Source organism: Merops nubicus, unplaced genomic scaffold (genome assembly GCF_000691845.1).
Source record: "Merops nubicus isolate BGI_N331 unplaced genomic scaffold, ASM69184v1 scaffold4830, whole genome shotgun sequence".
In the NCBI taxonomy this organism is placed as follows: Eukaryota; Metazoa; Chordata; class Aves; order Coraciiformes; family Meropidae; genus Merops; species Merops nubicus.
The window spans coordinates 1-19,871 of record NW_008584695.1 but is presented as its reverse complement, the minus strand read 5'-3'; the positions used below and the strand labels follow the sequence as shown (position 1 = coordinate 19,871).

Below are 19,871 nucleotides of genomic sequence, written 5' to 3'. Positions count from 1 at the left end.
AGACTGCTCTGAATCACCTCTTTGCCCCAGCTATAAATAAGATTTGTATTTCTTTGTGTTCTCAGGCCCAGTCCCTTCTCCGGTGGCACGATTCCCACCAGTACTGTAGCAAAACTGGGCAGCCCACTCAGAAAAACTTATCTGGCAGCAAGCGTGTCTGCCACGCCAGCGGAATAATTTACTACCCACAGGTGAGCCCCTGAACAGCAAAGGTAAGCAACACAGGCTCCCCGTGGCCATGAGCTGATGCTGCTGGAGAACCTGTAAAAGGCAGGAGTGCTCTGCATGGAGCTGGGTACCTTAGTGTTCATCCAGTGACCCCCAAGCAGCTAGGAAAAGCAACAATTTGCATTTACTTGCTTGGTCTGAACTCCTCGCTTTGCTTTCTGGCGCATTTAGGTGTCTCCAGTGGTTATCACCCTGGTGTCTGATGGGAGCCGGTGCCTCCTCGCACGCCAGCCCTCCTTTCCCCAGGGGATGTACACCGCTTTGTCAGGCTTCTGTGATATAGGTACGGTCATCTCTGATCCACTGTGGTGGCCCTGCACACGTAGAGGGTGGGGGCAGAACAATGGGACATCAGGTAAACACCACCTATGTTTCCATCCTCCTCTATGAAAAGCCATCAGAGAAAGACATACTGGTTCTAAATAGATCCATTGTTGCCATTCAGACAGAATTCAGAAGAACTGTAGGTATCTGAAGAGAATAGGAATTATGGGTGTCTATCAGTTTCTCTACTCCCTGATGGTAAATATGAGTGTAAGACTCCCCAGATTAGAACCCTGGATATTTTTTTAGTCTGTTTTGTGTCTAGAGCAGCCTGGCTCAGAAGGAAACTACAGGCCTCTTGCCACAGGGGGAAAAAGGGGGAAAAATGGCTTAAAAAGGAAAACGATGAAGAGCAGCAGCATTGTTCTGTCTACTAGCTGCATGTAGACAGAGCCAAACACGCCTCTGCTACCTCTGTTTAAGGGAGGTAAGCATTGTTGATGAATTTAATTGAGCATCCTGCTGACAAGTGTTTCCAGGTCAGCGCCATCAGAGCTCCTGTGTGTGCATGAGGGGTCAGGGCTGGAACACCTCAGAAATCATACAGACTCATAGTATCACAGTGCACTGTTGGGGTTTGCTGCCCTGAGGCCAGGCCATCCTTACCTGTTTTGCCAATTACTAGGCTTAGTAGGAATGACACAGCCAACAGAAAGACAAACCAGTAAGTGGACTGTATTGAATATAAATAAAAAACATTCCATGAACAATCGCTGTGGGTACAGACAAGTCAATTAGTTCACATGCAATTGACATTACCCCCAGTGATCCCAACAAAGACACCACCTGACCGACAATAGGGAGAACAAACAAAGAACCAAAGTTTCCCATAGGTGGAATAGGAAACAGCCAGATCAAGAGGTTAAACACGTAAGATAAAAGGTAACCACACGGCCAGCTCTCACCCTCCTAGCACGCATTTGCAAAGGTCCAAGCTGACTGGAGCCCAGTTCCAGGACAGTCAGGAAGTCCTTCCTCAACCAGAACGCTCTGTGAAGTGCATCCACTTCACAGACACTCCTCCCTTCCTGCAAGTGGTCCCAGCTTTTATCCCCAAGCAGACACCTGACCTTTGTCAACTAAATGCTGGACAGCTGAGGCTCATTTACCTTATGGCTTGCGGCAGGGCCAGCTGCACCCTGGGGGGACGCTATAAGGGAAACTCACCACCTCTTTCTGAAGGGCTGTGGGAATCCCCTGTATGTCAGCCTTAATTTGGGGCTCAGGGTTCAAACCCCAGCATTTCATTACCTAACTTTTGTTGTTTCTAGGTGAAAACGTGAAGGAGGCAGTCCGGCGAGAGGTGGCAGAAGAGGTGGGCCTGGAGGTGGAGTCGCTCTGGTACTCAGCTTCTCAGCACTGGCCCTTCCCCAGCAGCTGCTTAATGATAGCGTGTCACGCGTTGGTGAGAGCACAGCAGGCTGAGGTGAGCAGACTCATGTTCCCCTCCCCGAGGCATTCACTGCCCACCTTATGTAGCAAAAGCTCTTCCAGTCCACAGACTTGAGTTCAGAGAGCATTAGATCCTCTCTGAATTCAGTTTTCCAACAGTTTTCTCTTCAAGCGAACAAACTTCAGAATAATCGTACGTTCCGTTGCAATGTGCCAGATTTCACACACATCACCATATATATACACACAAGCCCAGAGGTCAACACCCCTACGTTTTCTCCTCTGAACTTTGCAGAGGCACTCTCTAGTATGAGTGTATCATATTTGCCACAGAACATGTGGATTCTGTCATGTTAGTTACTGTGCTCAGCCACTGGTACTTCGCAGGCCAGTGCCATGATGGAATAGGGACACCTGATTTGTGGCTTCCCCAAGGAAACCAAGATGACAAGGAACTGGTGGATAGTGATGTCCTGTCCTGGCATCAGCACTTAATTCAGGCATGGACACAGCACTCTGCATTCTAGCCTAGGATCTTTGGGGGTGCAAGAACAAGCCAGGTACCACCACTGGTACCTTTCAATCTCATTTAAGGAACTGATACTCTCTGAATTCTTTCCAGATCAGCATGAACAGCCTGGAATTAGAGGAAGCCCGTTGGTTTGACCTGGAGGAAATTGTGGAGGGTCTTAAGAGAGAGCCCAGATCTTCAAAGCAGGATGATGGTGAATTTTTACCTTGGTTCCCTCCCAAACAGGCCATTGCTCACCAGCTGATTCGTGAGTGGGTTAAGCAGCAGAGCTCCCAGCCAGCTTAGACATGACTTGATCAAATCTGTGGTTGAACCAGAACTATGAAAGTTTGATACAAAAGCTTCCAAAGTTACCGACGGCAAAATCTGTGCTAACAGCAAGGATCACACCAGACTGACAGCAGTGTTACATTCAGATACCTACACTTACAAAGCCATTACTAAACTGAGCAACCTCAGACAAGTACAGCAGATCACCTTTGGGATCCCATGACCAGCAGTGAATATGTAATAAAATTCTTGGTCCCAAAGCATCAAACTTATTGTGACCAGCTGCTGCTGTTGCCCAGCATGCCACAGAACAGTATGTCACATTTCTCTCCATTTTATCCATCTTGGATAGATATCAAATGCACAGTTTTTCCAGGAAAAACAGAAAAAAAAAAAAAAGGGACAATGGTGCCTTTCAGTGTTCACATTTATATGGGTCTGGAAAAACTATAAAAAAAACAAACACAAAGCCACTGCCTGTATGCTCTCTCACCTTCTTCTGTTTCCCTTTCCATTCAATCTTTGAGTTTCACATAAAATACCCTTTTTTTTTTTCCTTTCCCAAATGTTAAATGGGATCCTTTTATCTCCAGAGGCTCCATTTTCCCCACCAGTAAGACAGTGTTTCTTCCATCTCAAGGAAGAGAGAACAGAGCTATCTGGTGGTAGAGAGTGGAAAAGCAAAATGTACACCTAAGGATATTAGAAGAACCCAGAGAATGCGAGGTGAGAGGAACTGCTGCAAGGAAGAACTGCAGTTCCAACAGGGAAATTCCTGAAAGGTGCTGAGTGCTTCTTACCCTGTACCAAAAGTCTGTGGCTTGCCTGGAGAGCTGGTCTCATTCTACTGCTGAAATGGCATCGCTTCTCTAGAGGGAGAGCAACAGAGGCAGTCTGGGCAAGGAAAGCTCACCAAAAGAGATGAATAGAAGGATGTTTGATCTGCGAGTGACGCAGGCAGACAGTCCTTTCTGCCCACTTAGAGCTCAAATGCCAAGACTGCAAAGCCATCACTTGAAGGGGGAACAGGAATGTATCACAAGTGCCATCGTTAGGATTCACTCTAAGTGAGCAGCAGTAAAAGCTTGGAGCCATGACACCTGAGCAGTAAATAAAAAAAGCACTTTTCTCACACCATTGAGATGTGCTTTGTTTGATCCTCAGAGTTAATTTTTCTTTAGGAGGTTGAGAGGGGATTATTTCAGGGCGCAGTGATGTGTAAACAGCTTTTCTACCCTTTAACTCTCAAGTTAATAAAACCCACGTGTCAGAGCATGCCTTTCTCCATGTTGAACTCAGTCTGTCAGCCATCCTGGTAAGAATGTACTCTGGTACAGCCAAAGGCATTGCCTCCTCCCCTTCAGCCCAGACAGGAGCCCACACACAACTGAACTGACCTGCAAGACTCCTGCATCCAGTTTCCTTTGAAACAGGTCTCTCTGCCTCTCTTGGTAGATAATTCCTCCTGCTTTCTCTCCCATCACACCATTTTAATTGCCCACCATCCACCTCTTTCTTTTAAGCCTTACTCCTTTCTTCTCCATCTCTGCAGTAGGAGATATTATAGATACCTGCCAGCAAGATATTCCCACTTCTCATCCTGTTTCCTACTTCTCCTTAATCCCTCCCCAACTCACTTTTCTGTTGTTCATTAATGTGCCCTGAAGCTGGCTTCCATGTACAGCATCCAGCTTGACAGTACTTTTTAATATCCACATGTGTTCTGTTCTCCCAGTGTTGGCAAAAGGACTAAGAATTAAAAGCAGCAAACAGTACCTGTGGGTGAAAGGAGGAATGGCTTGTGTGACTTCTGCAAGCATCTGAGCTTCATGTGGTCTGGTCCTGTACTTTTACAGTGCACATTTGCAGTATTCGTCTTTGCCAAATGAGCTGCTGTGTGATCAGACTCAAGATCAGAGAAAATTCACCAGTGTTTGGGAAACATTGGGTTGCTCTGCTTATCAAATTATGTTTTTAACATCAACATGCAGGCTATGAATAATTTCTAACTGAAAGAGCAAGTACAGACTGACACCAGCTCCTTCTGAACTGTCGCTCCTATGTTGCTGACACAGGACTGTCTTGGTAGGGTGTCCCTTTGGGGGGATGTGGGCAGCACAGCAGAAAGCAGGCTGGTCACGGGAGGTGTGATCATTATTGCTGCCCCTTGGTCAATGCTGGTGGGCCAGACACTGCCCAGGCTGAAGCTGTGAGATATCCACAGACTTCAGGACAACTCTTAAGAGCAGCAGTCTGTCTAATACTCTGACCATATGAGGCTTTTTCAGATCTTACCAGTTACTGCCTGCTTTCTACAAGAAGAAAGAAGAAAAACAAAGCTATTTTCTCATTTGTTTGCTTCTGTAACTCACCTTTTAAAACACAATTTGAAACATCTGCATGTTCCTTTTAATTATCAATAAGGAAAAATGTTTTTTCAATCTACTCAAATACTTTTTTTGGTAGAGCAAGAACAGCTACAGGGCAATATTGTCATCACACCTTTTGAAGGGCCTTCAATTTTTAGCTCTTTCATAAAATCCTTAATCCAAACCCTTTTCAGTTGGGTATGAAACAATGGGGGCCTCTGTTCTTGATGTTAAGAATGCAGGAATGGTTATAGGCAATTACAGGCAATACACAGCTATGAACAGGGCAGAAAAACAACGTGAGAGAGACATTCTTTTCACTTGCATTTGCCTGAGGAATCTGGCTGAAGCCTGAATAATACTCACCGCGATCAAGACCGAACACGCTCCCTAAAGGCGGGTGACCTGGAAAAAGATGCAGGCAACTCCTGACAGATGCTTCTTCAACAAAGCACAGCAGGGCTTTCCCACGTGAAAGATACCAGGCAGGCAAGAGGGATGCAGCAACATAATTCTCTCCAAATCACATCCGTTAAATGAATCCTCTTTGAGGACACTTGACTGGCATAAGTCCCAGAGACTCCTCTGCTTTCAGAGACTGCAACAGTTCAGGACCAAAAAGCAGTCAGCCTGTGGTGTTACTGCGCAGGTTTTTACAGGTATTCCCAGTCAGCAGGGTACTTGGGCAGCTATAAAATGGTAACATCCGTCTGATTAATTTGAAACCCCTTTCTGGGGAGCACTGCAGGCAGGGTCAGAGAAGCATTCCACCTACCTACTAAAAGCAGCAGGGCATAAAAGTTGTGTTCATCTCCAGCATGTGGCAGCAGAGAATTAAAGTAACCAAACCACATGACACAACTTGTCTCTCTTTGAGGGAGCTGAGAGAAACCTTACCTGGAAATGGTGTCGATTGAGAATTCACTGACCACATCCTGTCTCACCTTGGGCTGTTCTGCTGCTGCACAGGAAGTCCCATTTCCCTACCCAGAGGGGTATTCATCCATTGCAAATGGCAGAAAGTCTGCCTTCAGCATTACAGGTCAAAGAGTAAGCTCTTACATCAAGAAACTGCTTCACCTTAAAACATGCTCTGAGACACGCTGGACACACGCTGAACATGATGTTTACCCTGAGAGGACATGAGCACTTAAAGGAACGCCCTGACAACATGACCCTTTTCAAGTCATTTTTCAGGTAACCATGAGCAGTTCAACTCTGGCAGCTGCAAGGGACAGGCTGTCAGGATGAGTTGTAATTACACAAATACCATTCCTGTGCTTCAGCCTGAAGCACTGCTGAAACGAATTCAGCAGCCCCAGCCTTTAGCTCCTGCTTAAAACTTGTCCACTTTTCAACTTCATAAAAATCACAGACTAACCAGTTTGGAAGAGATCTTTAAAGGCCATCTAGTCTAACCTCCCTGCATAGAGAAGGGACATCTGCAACTAGAGCAGGTTGCTCACAGCACTGTGCAGCCTCACCTGGGATGGTTCCAGGGATGGGCCATCGACCACCTTGCTGGGCAACCTGGGCCAGGGTCTCACCACCCTGAGTGTAAAAAAAACACCAACTTCCTTCTCTCTAGTTGAAATCTCTTCTCTTTTAGTTGAAAACCATCACCCCTTGTCCTGTCACAACAGGCCCTGCTCAAAAGTCTGTCCCTATCTCTCTTGTAAGCCCTCTTTAACTACTGAAAGGCCACAATAAGATCTCCCTGGAGCCTTCTCTTCTCCAGGCTGAACAACCCCAACTCTCTCAGCCTTTCTTCATAGGAGAGAGGTTCTAGCCCTCAAACTTAGCAATAGATAGCAAGCAGCTGTGTCTGGAAAAAAAATATTGCCAGGTGTTACTCACACAACAATGCAAACACCTGGGAACGGCTGAGCACTACCAAAACTACTTCTGTTAAAGAAGAGGCCAGGTTGCCAATCTGGAAATGGTATGACTTGTATTTTCTTGAAGACCCACCAGTGATATTTTGTAGACTAACTGTGTGAGTGCACCTGAAACATCCAGAATCACCATTACATGGAGAAACTAAAGTTGCCCTCACAGGGAAGGCAGCAAAGGAACAGAAAACACTGATACAACATCCTTCTCCACTGGCCCCTGTGCTCAACTGCACGTACCATCTTTTTATATGCATTCTCCACAAAACATTGCATCTAAAGACAGCTACAGCTACAGAGAGAAAAGGCACAAGTTAAGAAGCAAGGCAAGGAAGAAATTTTTCAGTAAGATTTGCAGTGACTGGGGAAAAAGTGGTACATGGTATGGTTGTTCTAATGGCAGGGAACACAAAGAAGGCCCTGTTCCTAAGAGTGGAAATACTGCAAAGGAACCAGAAGAGATACCAGTATATTAATAGAAGCAGAAAAAGAAGAAAGATGAGATTTGGGATACAGAAAGAAGCAAATTCACACACACACTTTTATTGATAAAAGAATTTCAACAAGACCTCTTGAGGAACAGACAGCTGAAAACTAGTAAATGCTAAGGGGGCCACTGCAGTCAGGGTGCTAAATAAATGTGTGCTGGACTAGGACAAGAGCAGCTATGTTCCTTCAGAGGCAGGCAGCAAAAGCAAATGGATTCTGTGCCCAGTTCAGTAACTGTGATCTGTTTGAACAACAAAAACCTGGGAACTTGTTATTAGTGAAAGGCAATATGCCTACAGTCACAAGGGGTATGCAGTAATGACCTGAGGAAATATGATAGCTAAATATGGCTGCTGCCAGTATGCAGCATGAGGAGTGCCTAGATTAAACTAATTATATTCCAGCACTATAACTGTATGGATTTATTACTGCAGGTAAGGTTAATAACCCTCAACTATTTTAAAAAAAAAAAATCTGAACTAATTTAGATTAACATGATTAACACCACCACAGTCACTGGATATCATCACTCCTTTTCCCTAACAAACTATAAATTCTTCACTGGAACCATTTTCTGCTTCCTGCCTGCAACAGCAGTCCAGTGACCTACATATTTTTTTTCTCCCCCTGAATAAACTGAGCTTTACCTTCACATTAGTTTTGCTCTTCACTTCCCATCCTTGTATGCTTGCAAAATTGTGAACATCCACCTGGGAGTGCTGACTCACTAAATGCAGGCTCTGTTCCAATCCACACTTCACACAGGAGTAACTCACAGCGTGATATTATTCTTCTCCATTAATTACTCCACTTCTTAGCTACAGTTTCACACCAGAAACCTGTTAAGTTGGCCACAACACCCTTTTTCACAACACTGCACTCCACAAGGCAGTTTCCTAGCCTAGAAGCACAGCTAGCAGGTATTCCTGTGTCTGCCTGTTTCTATCCTACTACAACAGGACAGGTTGTTACTGTATGCTACTGTAAGAATTCAAACACAAGATAAACTGAATCATGACCACATATTCTTGAGCAATACACTTTTTTCAGTAGCTCTGTATTCTGCTCTTTACAGCAAGAACCCAAACTGCCCTCCATGGTGCTATTTTCTTAGTGGAATAAACAAAGTTAGAAGAAGAAATGAATTCCCATCTTGGACCTGCCAGAACAGATGCTCTTGTGTTCCATACCAAAGATGTAAATGGCAAGAGGGAGGACAGCTGTTGGGGATCCCTTGGGATGCTGCAACAAGTGGTACAAAGGGGCTGCCTTGACTCCACTGCTAAAAACGAATTCTGGTTTCTCACATGAGCTAAGTAGCTGTGGTAGGAGCTGCAAACGTGCATGGAAAAAATGCTTTTCTACCACTGCATGTAGCAGATGCCCTGGAGATAACTGTTGGTCCTACACTGCAGTGCTAGAAAGGAAAGGCAGGAGTGAAGTGCTGTGCAGGAAGGTGATCTTTCACAGGATCATTTTGTTTGGAAGAGATTTCTAAGATCATCAAGTCCAACTCTTAACCCAGCACGACCAGGGCACCACTAAACCATGTCCCTCAGCACCACATCTCCACAGCTTTGAAAGCCATCTGGGGATGGGGACTCCAACACTGCCCTGGGCAGCCTGGGCCAGGCCTGGACAACCCTTTTGGGGCAGACTTTTTGTTATGTCCAGCCAAAACCTACTCTAGCACTTCTATTAGTATTCCTCTTGTCCTGTCAGCTTGCTCCTTGGGAGGAGACCAACCACCTCCTGGCTCCAACCTCCTTTCAGGGAGTTGTGGAGACCCAGAGGGTCTCCCCTGAGCCTCCTTTGCTTCAGGCTGGACAACCCCAGGTCCTTCAGCTGCTCCTCATATGACAAGATGGGAGGCTGACATCCAACAGCAAGGATACCAAACCCAGTTCATTTGCAGGAGATGGATGTAAGCACAGGGATTTCAAATAGCTGGTAGTACCACTGACACCAAACTGCACTTGACCACAGCTAGCTGGAGTTAAATAGTATTCCTCCTGAGCAAGAACTCCTCCTATTGACCAGACAGGAGTTAGGAAATGCTGGAAAGATTGCTAGCCTGTGGGCTACTGCTTTCTGAGGCGAACTGCACAGCCTCCATTAACAAAGACAAAACAACAGCCCTCCCTCTTAGGTTCCTCACTATTCCAGAAAGCTTGCCAGTGGAAAAAGTTGCAAAAACCATGCTGCCCAGGTGTTTAGAAGAGTTTTAACAAGTCGAAGGTCTCTGCTGTCTCCTGGGATTAGTTTTGATCTCATGTACAGAAGATGAAAGATCCCTTATTTGTTTTCTTACTTGAAACGTACCAGTCAACAACTACCCCATTCAGAACTGGGGCTTCAGGGGTCAAGCCACAAACAAGACAACTGCATTTCTGGGAAGGGTCAGAAGTTCTAGGATGAACAAGGCTGTACAGAAGGCAGACACTCAAGTGAGGAAAGCGGATAAATTGTGTTGGAATGCAGCTCTAAACTCATTCAGAATATAATGGAAACTTTGATAGCAATCTGCTGAAAGGGAACCACACTGCACTTGTCCTTCCTAATTAGTTCCATCAGGCTTCCTTCGCTAAACATACTCTCTTTCAAAATTAAAAGCAGAAACGCCTCATGTTACTTCAAAGCAGTGGAAGAAGCAGCGTGGAAATATTGTTCTTCAACAGCAAATTCTCTTGTGAGCAGTTCCAGAGTCCAGAAGGTCTCCACTGAAGCTGCTGAACAAATGTAAATGGTTGGAATAAGTAAAGTCCCCCAGCAGTAACAGTACCATTGATGGAAAAAGTAAGATTATCCAAGAAGTAAGATCAGTTGAAGTGCTTCCAACAAAGCAGCTTTGTTCTGAACATTAGCTTAGAAGTTTTCTTCACATCTTACCTTAGAAGAGTCCTTAGAGCCACTTTGACCTTTGGTATAATACAAGCCACAAGAGAGTTTAAACATGATTGTGGTTCTTGAAATGGAAATTTCTTAAAGTATCTCAGTTCAATCAAACTACTCATCAGCAAAAAAGTTTTATGTAGCTTCAGAGTTGATTACCTGACCTGTGAAAGCATAAACCCGTTATAGGGTCCAAGTACATATGTTCTCCACCACTAACTGCTAGCTATCTTTGTCTGCCAGATCCAATTATCCCAATTTTTCTAATTTACATTTGTCTAACTCAATCTCATTCTACTGCACCTCTCTGTAGTCCAAATTCCTCCAAATTTAGCAGCCTCTTTGTACTTGATAATTCTTGTTGTCCATCTCAAATCCCTGTCCAACTTGGCAGCAATCTCCCTAAACTGTTGACAAAGTAACATACACAACACAGGTGGAGAACAAATGCAGAGGTAGCATAACCAACATACTCTCCAACCACATTCATTCCATGCATTCACATACAGAATCTCCAATATTGATGATATAGTACTGGAGCATTTTACCAGTTATTTGTCATTTGCAAAAAGAAACAAAAATTTGAGGGAAAAAAAACCAAACCATAAGTGTAATCAGTAGAGAAGTCAGCAAGCAAGCATTCACTGGACATGATAAAGGTCTCATGAATCTCAGTGAAACTATACCAATGTGTGACTTTCAAAGAATTTTCTGTGCCCCGGTCAAGTTTGGCATTGCAGTCAGGTACTGAAACTCATCATTCACAAGTGTCCAAGCCCTACGCAGGAACAACATCTGCTACATTCCACTTTGTCAGCTAAAATAATGCCAGCACTTAACATGCAAAAGAATTCAATGACTTCAGCTAAAAAGACTCCAAACCTTAAGACTAATAAGAACAATGTCAATAATAATACTAACAATAACAACTATTATTATTATTTCCTTTAAAAGCAATTAGGTATGCCTCCAGGATCAGACTTTTGGATCACTGAATATTATTTTTCTGAGTATGTTTAATAAAAAAAACAAACAACCCAGAAACTCAACCAAAGAGCTTCTCTTCTACCAGTTAAGATACTTGGTTAATTGTTGAGTGGAACTAAAAATAGACGACAAGACTCGTAAAAAACAATTCAGCTCTGGCAGGACAGCATTCTTGCTGTCTGTAAATCAAGAATTTCCACATATTTTACTTTAAATTTATCTTGTTACAACTAAATTTTTATCTAGAATAGAATTTTCACTCCATATGAAAGCAACATGCTGAATGCTTTCTAGCTACATTTTCCCTGGAAAACAAAATAAAACAGTTCAGACTGGGCTCATATGCAGCTATTGCTGGCAGGAAACCAACATTCGGTGATAATGGAACGCAAACAGTGCCCTATTTATGAAAATCCTTTAACTCCACAAACTTCCAATACTGCACTAAGAAAGTTGTGCATACCTTCGAGACAGGGAAAAAAACCCAAAACACCTCCAGTAATCAAGTTGTATTTCTGCTTTTATTTAAGTCGATTAAAAAATACTTATAGCAAATATTTATATATTCAAATCAACTATTCTTCAAATCCTCCTGGTGAGTGGAGAACAGATCCTTACAGTAATTATCTGCAAGTTTTACAATGAAGCATTGTACTTTTGGAAAAGCGATAGAGCGCCAGGGCCACAAGTCCCTGAGAACAAGTCCACAAGAGAACACTGTTCCTATGATACGGTATTCCTCCTTCTCCCCCTGAAGGCAGGAGCATTTTCAGAACATGGACTGATTTCCAGATACTGAAACCACCTAGTAATGGATAAAAGGACATTTAGAAATATGGCAAATCAGATTATTGGTTTGAAAAAATCAAAGACAGGTTTTGTAATAAGTTTCATTAAAGTCACAACCTCATTTTTCAGTTTTCCAAAAACATGTCAGCACTGGAAAAGATCCAATTTCTACCCAAGACAACTTCCAAACAAATGGCTTTTGTAGGTAAATTCACTTTGCATTTGTAAAGTCACAGATAACTAATGCATAAAATGATTTAAATTCAAACCTTTTGTCTCCTCACCCACTTCCTGCTAGTCTTTCTGTGCTTCAGTTCTCAGTCAGCCGTGTCTTCTGAACAAAGTCTTTTATTCTGCCGCTCTCTTATCAGAGCCAGTCTGATCTGCATTTTCAGGCAAACCCACTCCCATGCTCAGCAAGATGTTAGAGGTGGGTCCTGCCAGTCCAGACTGAGCACTATAGGATTCAAGCAGGTTAGTGACGAGGTTGGTATCCACATCAACTGGTGCAAGCTCAGTATCTTCAGCTCCAGGATCAGGGCCAGCACTTTCAGACACAGTTGCTTTAGCAGAACTTGCCTACAGTAAGCATAAAGAGAAAGTCCTATCAAGTTTTATAAAAAGGTTTAAAAACCAAACTAGCCAAAAATGACAAACTGCAAGAGAAAAGAAACAAGGAAACAGTTCTGTAGCCAACAAAGTTCAGCATATTCCACACTCTTTTGACAGACAGGAATTTAGTTACCAAACACTCATGCCAGTTAAAAATCAGCACTTTCCATTCTACTGATTATATTCCAAGTGAAAGACAGATATACTACATGAACTCGATAAGTCAAGCTGCCATCTGTTTTGTCTTATTACTGAAACAGGGTAAAACAGGGAAATGAAGCTAAGTCTTGGAAATGCTGTGCAAGATAGAGCTGAGATAATTATTTGTTTTTAAATAGCATGGTGCAACTGCAGCACATTTTGCCTGCACGTGGAATTTTATTTTAAATAATTAGTCAGCACATGATCAGGAGACAGAAGTTTTTGGTCACACTATTAAGAATGACCACTTGTAGCATATTTCCTCTTTCCTACCAATGCTCTCAAAACTCTTATGCTGCAAACTAGAATTTGAGGCATACTCACCTCCTTCTTTTGGGTGGTGAAACTTTTACCAACGTTGGTATGTGCCAGTTCACGGTCCATCTCATTCATATAGGCCTTGAGACTGCCTATAAGCTCACTAGGTGATACGTTCTGGTCTTGCTCTGGATTTTCAGCATCTAAGTCTTCATCATCCTCATCTGAAAGGTCAAACTCCTGCTCTTCATCCAGATCATCAGAATCCAGCTCTTCTGAGTCCGTCCCTATGGATTATTTTGTGTCAGTACAGATAGGGTCAGCCCAGGGGTGATCAGAACACAGAGGGAAGCCAAACCATCATGAGATACACTAACAAAAGAAACAAAGAAGCAACCTCACCTAAAATTCTGTCTAACGCTTTTGTAAAAGAATCTACATCAAAGGTAACAGGGGATTCATCACATGACCTGAAATATAAAAGAATATTTTAAAATCAATAAAACTTTTATGCTTGCATAAGCCTGACACAGGCATCAGCCAGACAGCATATTGATTTCTCTCAAGCTTAGATGAGTGTTAGGACATTTGAACTGATGGTCTTGGAAGTGCTTAGGAGTCTGAGGCCTGTATGAATTAGAAATGAAACAGCAAGTGGAGGAATTCCTGGCATGCAAAAGAAAGTAAACCAAACAACTTTAATTGTCTGTTGTAGTGAAACAAAAATTGCACCACAGACAGCCAGAATATGCCTGAATCCTTCTGGAACAACATAGTGGTGCTAAACCTTAGACAAAGATTTAAAAAGCTGAGAATCTGTGATGTCTCCTGCCTAGAGAGAACACTAACGGCTTCATTCTGGTCTCTCTTAAGGCTTGGTGGTTTGCCTGGCTTATTTTTTTGCAGTGTTTCATTTGTTTGTTTGTTTGTTTAATAACTGAAAGAAACCTACAGTACAACTCAAACACTGATCCTTTCTAATTAGCATCAGTCTCAAACAGTTAAGAGCATAAATTCCATAGACCCTTAAATGCTTGATACAGCTTATACAGTGTTCTTTTTCCAATATTAAAGCTGTTAAAAAGAACCTGGACAACAAGCTACCACCTAACTCTGACTTTTAAAATTAGAGGTCTGTCCAACAGAAAATCAAACTAAGTAAAAGCTGGAAAACAGCACAAATTCCAGCATTTTTACCTGCACCAGTGTCAGAGTGGTCACCAAGCTGGTTTAAGAGCAACCATGTATTCACTACCAAGAGTGGATTTGTGTTAGGCCTCTGCCAAGTAGAATACTTTCAAACTCTGATTCTCTGCATTACAGAAGAACCGAAGGGCTGCAGCAGGATGAAAACACATCCTACACAAGACACAGAACATAAAAATACTACTACCATGGCATTTCTGCTCCTTCGTGAGTTGAGACCTTGGACACAAAAGCCTTCATGCTTTCAGCAACTGCTTCCAAGTCGTATTTCTGCTCTTCCTCATCTGAGGAAGGAAAGGACTCGCTCCTTGTCTCCTTCAGCACCTGATCTAGGTCCTCTGGTGTGATATCCAGCCAGCTGTCATCTGAAAGAATACAGGACATACTTGTTATCCTGCAGAAGTCTGTCACCCCATAAGGCCAAATCCAGGTGGCTGGGAGTATTTCTAGCAATTTTGTAGCTTATTTTTGCACTACAAAGATTTCATGCTGCTACTGGATAACACAGTGTCTAAGGCAGAGAGAGTTCAGATTTCATTTTACTACTTCAAAATTCTGTTTCATATGCTGCTTCAAACTAGCAGATACTGTCCTAGTCACAGATAACAATCTTGTCACTAAATGAGGGAAGAAAAGGCTTTGTGTGCTGCTGCATCATTCAAAAATACAGATGCCACCTGTACTGCACACCAGCAAGAACTACAGTTCTGTCAAAAGAGTGGAAAAAATGTATTATATAAAGCTTATGCTGGTCTTATATTTGCCATCAGAGTAGATGAAATAGCAATTAACTTTGTATTGTCAGTGTTGGAATTCGTTTATTAATTATAAACTGTTTAAATACTTTCTGTCTGGTAGACAGCTGACACAAAGTACTCAGTCAGGTGTAAGTGTACATGGTGTTGCTGATCGGGGGGTATCAAACCAGGAACTGGATATCTTTCCAATTCACAGCCCCGTGGCTTATGCAAATGAACCAGCTGCCTCCATCTTAAATGATGGCCCAAGAGTAACTCCTCTAACAACCACAGCATAGGAGACAAGCGGAGCAGACACAAACCGTGGTGCAGTGCTGTCAACGTTCACCTTCTCCCCCCAAAAATAGCCATTTGGGATAGGAATAGTCCACCCCCCACTCACCATCCTCTGGAGGAAGAGAAGCCGCTTCTCTCTCCAATTCCGTCATATCAATGTTTGTTGTCTGGAGCAATGTCAAGATTTCATCACCTGGGCTCATTTCAAGAGGACTATAAGAAAAAAAAACTCCATTTACTGAAACGGGTTTTCACATTGCATTGCAATGCCAACGGCATCACACAATCTACATGTAGGTTTTCACTTAAGTTCCTCCTTATTCCTTCTGTGGAAGTATATCCAAAAGATAAGCAAATCTGGGGGAAGTACCAGAATACTACACAGACTATATTAGCCAAAACAAGCCATGGTCAATTACTGTAATTCCTTGTTGATGGCTTCAAAGCCCATTTTTCATGTTTCGTTTTTTCTTTACATTTATTTTGTCTTGGTAAACATCAGGATTGCCAGATCCCAAGCAGTGCAGATTGGAAACCCAAGCAACAGTCAAGATATTATGTGCTGACAAACCCTCAGATATTTTTGTGATGATTTATTTTTTGGATTCATTCTTTAGGAGGAAACTACAGCCAGCTGACTGCTTTGAGTAAAGGAGGCAGATTACTCCATATTTACTATTCACTGGGATTGCTTTTCTATTAAACACTTTCTCTAGCCAACCAACCAAATGACGCCTTTCAGTCACCTCTTAACCCACTTGGAATAGCTTTATATTCTACAAAACCAAGACAAATAGTTACACAAGCAATACAGTCTACTAGTAGAGAGTATTCTAAAGGAATTAATACCCCTATGTCCCAGCCACTGCACCCGTGTTAAGTGTACAGCTGAGAAAAGTGTTCAGTGTTTTTGTAACAAGTATTAAAAAAGGTAAGTGAAGGTAGTTACTGTGGATGATTGCTCATGAATTTCAAGTAGCTCTTACCTTTCTGGTTTGGAAAGAGACTGCTGGAAGTAATCTTCTGCCATCCGCAACAGCTCTGTGTACTTGGCAGATCCTTCCAGTTCTCCCTAATTAATGCAAGTCACAAATATGAATCTAAACCATTCTCCCTCCCCTTCCTTTTCACAGTCAGGCTTTGTAACCATGCCTGTTTGTCACACAGAAATTTAGTGATAAGAAAATCAAAACAAGCAATAGTGCTTTTCGATGGGTACACTAAACCAATCAAAGACAACAACGTGATCCCCACAACAGGGCAGATTTATCATGCCCAGGTTGCAATTGTTCAGGAATTGTGAATGCATGTCTTGGTGTTTGGGAATTATTCACTGCAATACTGCAGAGAATATCCCCTTTTTCTTCTACTTATAAGGCATTAACCTAAGCATTCTGATAGAGTGGTCCAATTTCATAACCTACTATAATCTACTTCAAACAAGCAGTCAATTTATGTCAAATTTACAAATGTCAAATAAGTAGTTAAGGGCATCTATAAAAAACTAAACAACAACAAAAAACTCAAAACCAAAAAAATATCCTTACATGGGCCCAAATGGGTCCATGGATGTTAAGTAAAGATCTTTCAGAATATTTAATTCTAGAGGCATGCAAGTGAAACATAGACCAGTGAAAACAGTTATACTGACACACAACCATACTGTGGTTTCCTTTCTTCAAGTGTATCACCCCTTCCTTTAAATGAATAAATTCAAACCAAAATTGTGCTTTTTCTTTTTTAATCTCCAGAAGAAATTAATTTCAAAGGGGAGCAAACTGCACTTATCTCCTTTAAGGACATTCAATCATTTCCCACAGACAGAAGCATTAGATTTTTTGCCCTGCTGTAACTACTCACAAGAGCTAAAACATATTTTTCCTGGAATGTTTAGAAGACAAACACACACACTACTTCACCTTGAAATATTTTTTTTCCTTCAGGCTGCTGAGGAATCTCTCCCACAAGGGACCACATAACACATTTCTCTTGGAATCAGGAGATACTTTACTGCACTTGGAGCACAAAATTTCAAAGCCATGAGCCTGTATAAGAGATGCAACAAGAGGTTCTCAAGATGTGACAAATTTCAGTGAACCTTTAAATGACTGCAATTAACTGACTATCATCAAGCTCCTGATGAGCACTTACATTCAAGTAGGTGTGAAACCAAATTACATGTCAGGTAGCAGTATCTTGCTTTGGAAGCTGGAATCTGCCTTTCTGCAACATTAATGGACCACTTTGACTTAGCAAAGTTTTTCCTACATGGGCAAAGCAACCTAGAAGGCAGATCTATAGTGCACAAGCTACTCCTCGCACACGCATGAAGACTTTGTCTGTATTTATGATCTATGGAAGTACAAAAGTGCTCTATTCTGTAAAAAAAAATTCCCATCATAATCTTATACTTCCAGAAAAATGGTAACTGCGAATTTACTCATGTTTTTGCAACGTTTTTCCTACATGGGCAAAGCAACCTAGAAGGCAGATCTATAGTGCACAAGCTACTCCTCGCACACGCATGAAGACTTTGTCTGTATTTATGATCTATGGAAGTACAAGAGTGCTCTATTCTGTAAAAGAAAATTCCCATCATAATCTTGTACTTCCAGAAAAAATGGTAACTGCGAATTTACCCATGTTTTTCTGTACAAAGAGCAATTTCTCAGATATATGTAAACAAGCAAACTAAAGACTAAGTACAAAATGCATAAAAAATAAATTACCAGTTTCATGCCCAGTTCATAGGCTTTGTACTGAGGGTGAGATGGGAGGGGGAGTGTGTATCCACTGCGCCTATCTGGAACAAACTTCTGCTGCATCAGCTGTGCATATAAACACTTTGTGAAAGTAACCTGAAAAAGGCAAAGCAAAAGAAAAAAAAACTCACTGCAGTGTAACTGTGTTGCATCCAGGCACCAATTTTTCACCAGTTTCCTCTAAATTTGGGGTTAAAGTAACCATATTACAGACAATACCTGAGATTGTATTCAAAATACATCTTAGATACCTTTGCCTAAGATATGCTGCCTTTCAGATCTTACAACACATATTCCAAGCTGACACCTCTAAATAAACATAAACTTCATTCACTTTAAATACATTAGGAGAAATCCTCAGTATACATGCCAACAAGGTATATTTTGAAAAATGTAAGGGCTCTTTTCAATTCACAAAACCAAAGCTGAGATTTCAAGAATGGTCTAGAAGCCTAAAATTCAACTCTGAATCTTGTTTTCAGGAGTCTAAGGGTGTAACTGTGTAATGCAGCTGTACCAGATAAAACAGTGCTTGGACAATGCTCAAAAACACTTAAAAAACAAAAAAAATAGCTTCCACAGAGCTGTGTAAACACAGTTGAGGTGATGAAAATCCTTGGATGGAACAGCTAGGGGTAGTTAGGAACAAGTCTTTTCATTGGCTGGTGGTGCTATCAAACTGCTCCAAAGACAGAACCTGATCAATGTACCCAGCAAGCATTTCAGCAGAGGAACTATTAGCAGTGACCTCCAGTTTCAGAAATACTTATCTCATGATCAGACATTTGGAAATCTACCCATGTCAATCTAAAGGCAGAAAAGCTATTAACATAATGAGCTGGAAATTTGCGTCTAGCATCAAAAGAAAAAAAAAATATCAGAAAACACACTATTTTAAAAAATTAAATCCACAGTTTTTTATCACTTGACCACAGAACCTCCATCAGTTACAGAACCTAATTAAGTGACAAGTTGCATCACAACGAGCACTTACTACAGTCATCACACGTGACTCTGGAAGGAAGGTGTGAAAACAGCGACAGGCTTGTAAGTCCACCAGGTCCCTGAGGTAAAAGGCCTGGACTGCAGCAGCCACCAGGGAGGGGCGCTGCCTCAGCACGGCCACGATGCCCGCCGGAAGGTAGCAGTGCGCCCGCTGAAACGAGGCCTCGATTTTCTCAGGGTACCTGTGTCATACAACAGCAACGTAGTGCAGTAAGTGTTCTGAGAGCTCACAGCACTCCTTTCGAATTGTTATCCCATTTTCACTTCAAGATTAATCTAAATTGTGGACAAAGTGCCAGAAGGTTAATCTGAACTAAAGTTTAGAAACGTAACACTTGGAATGTCTGTTTATATATCGAGATTGCCCTGGTTTGGGGTAGAACAGAGCTTGTTCTGTTCAGTGATTTTACTTTTTAGCTAAAGCTCTTCTAATTAACTGCACTTTCTGAAGTTAGCATCATATTTTCGCAGACAGTGTCTGCTTCTAGCAGTGATAACACTCCATGTTTAGAGTTACTGCCAAGGATTGGGATGCAGACCAAGGTCACTGCTAAAGCTCATGTACCACACAGAGGGAGGCAGAGTGAAAGCCACACCTGCACAGAGGAGCAGACAAGATAAGTGACCCT

At 42.2% G+C, this 19,871-nt stretch overlaps 2 protein-coding genes across 2 annotated transcripts in view; one reads left to right on the top strand and one right to left on the bottom strand.

The window, feature by feature from the left end:
* Window positions 1-2,761, top strand: part of NUDT13 (nudix (nucleoside diphosphate linked moiety X)-type motif 13) — a 7,731-nt gene extending 4,970 nt beyond the window's left edge. Inside the window, exons 6-9 of the mRNA XM_008944924.1 lie at window positions 66-191; window positions 400-511; window positions 1,824-1,978; window positions 2,567-2,761. Coding sequence (XP_008943172.1) covers window positions 66-191; window positions 400-511; window positions 1,824-1,978; window positions 2,567-2,761 — 588 coding nt within the window. The remainder of the gene's footprint in view (window positions 1-65; window positions 192-399; window positions 512-1,823; window positions 1,979-2,566) is intronic.
* Window positions 2,762-12,512: 9,751 nt separating this feature from the next.
* On the bottom strand, window positions 12,513-19,424 carry ECD (ecdysoneless homolog (Drosophila); the record flags this gene model as incomplete). The annotated part of the gene is made up of 9 exons (XM_008944934.1): window positions 12,513-12,743; window positions 13,302-13,522; window positions 13,638-13,705; window positions 14,629-14,806; window positions 15,582-15,688; window positions 16,462-16,547; window positions 17,395-17,520; window positions 18,205-18,333; window positions 19,232-19,424. Coding segments are annotated over 9 exons (1,339 nt in total), but the record flags the coding sequence as incomplete, so codon positions are not given.
* Between the last annotated feature and the right edge of the window lie 447 nt (window positions 19,425-19,871).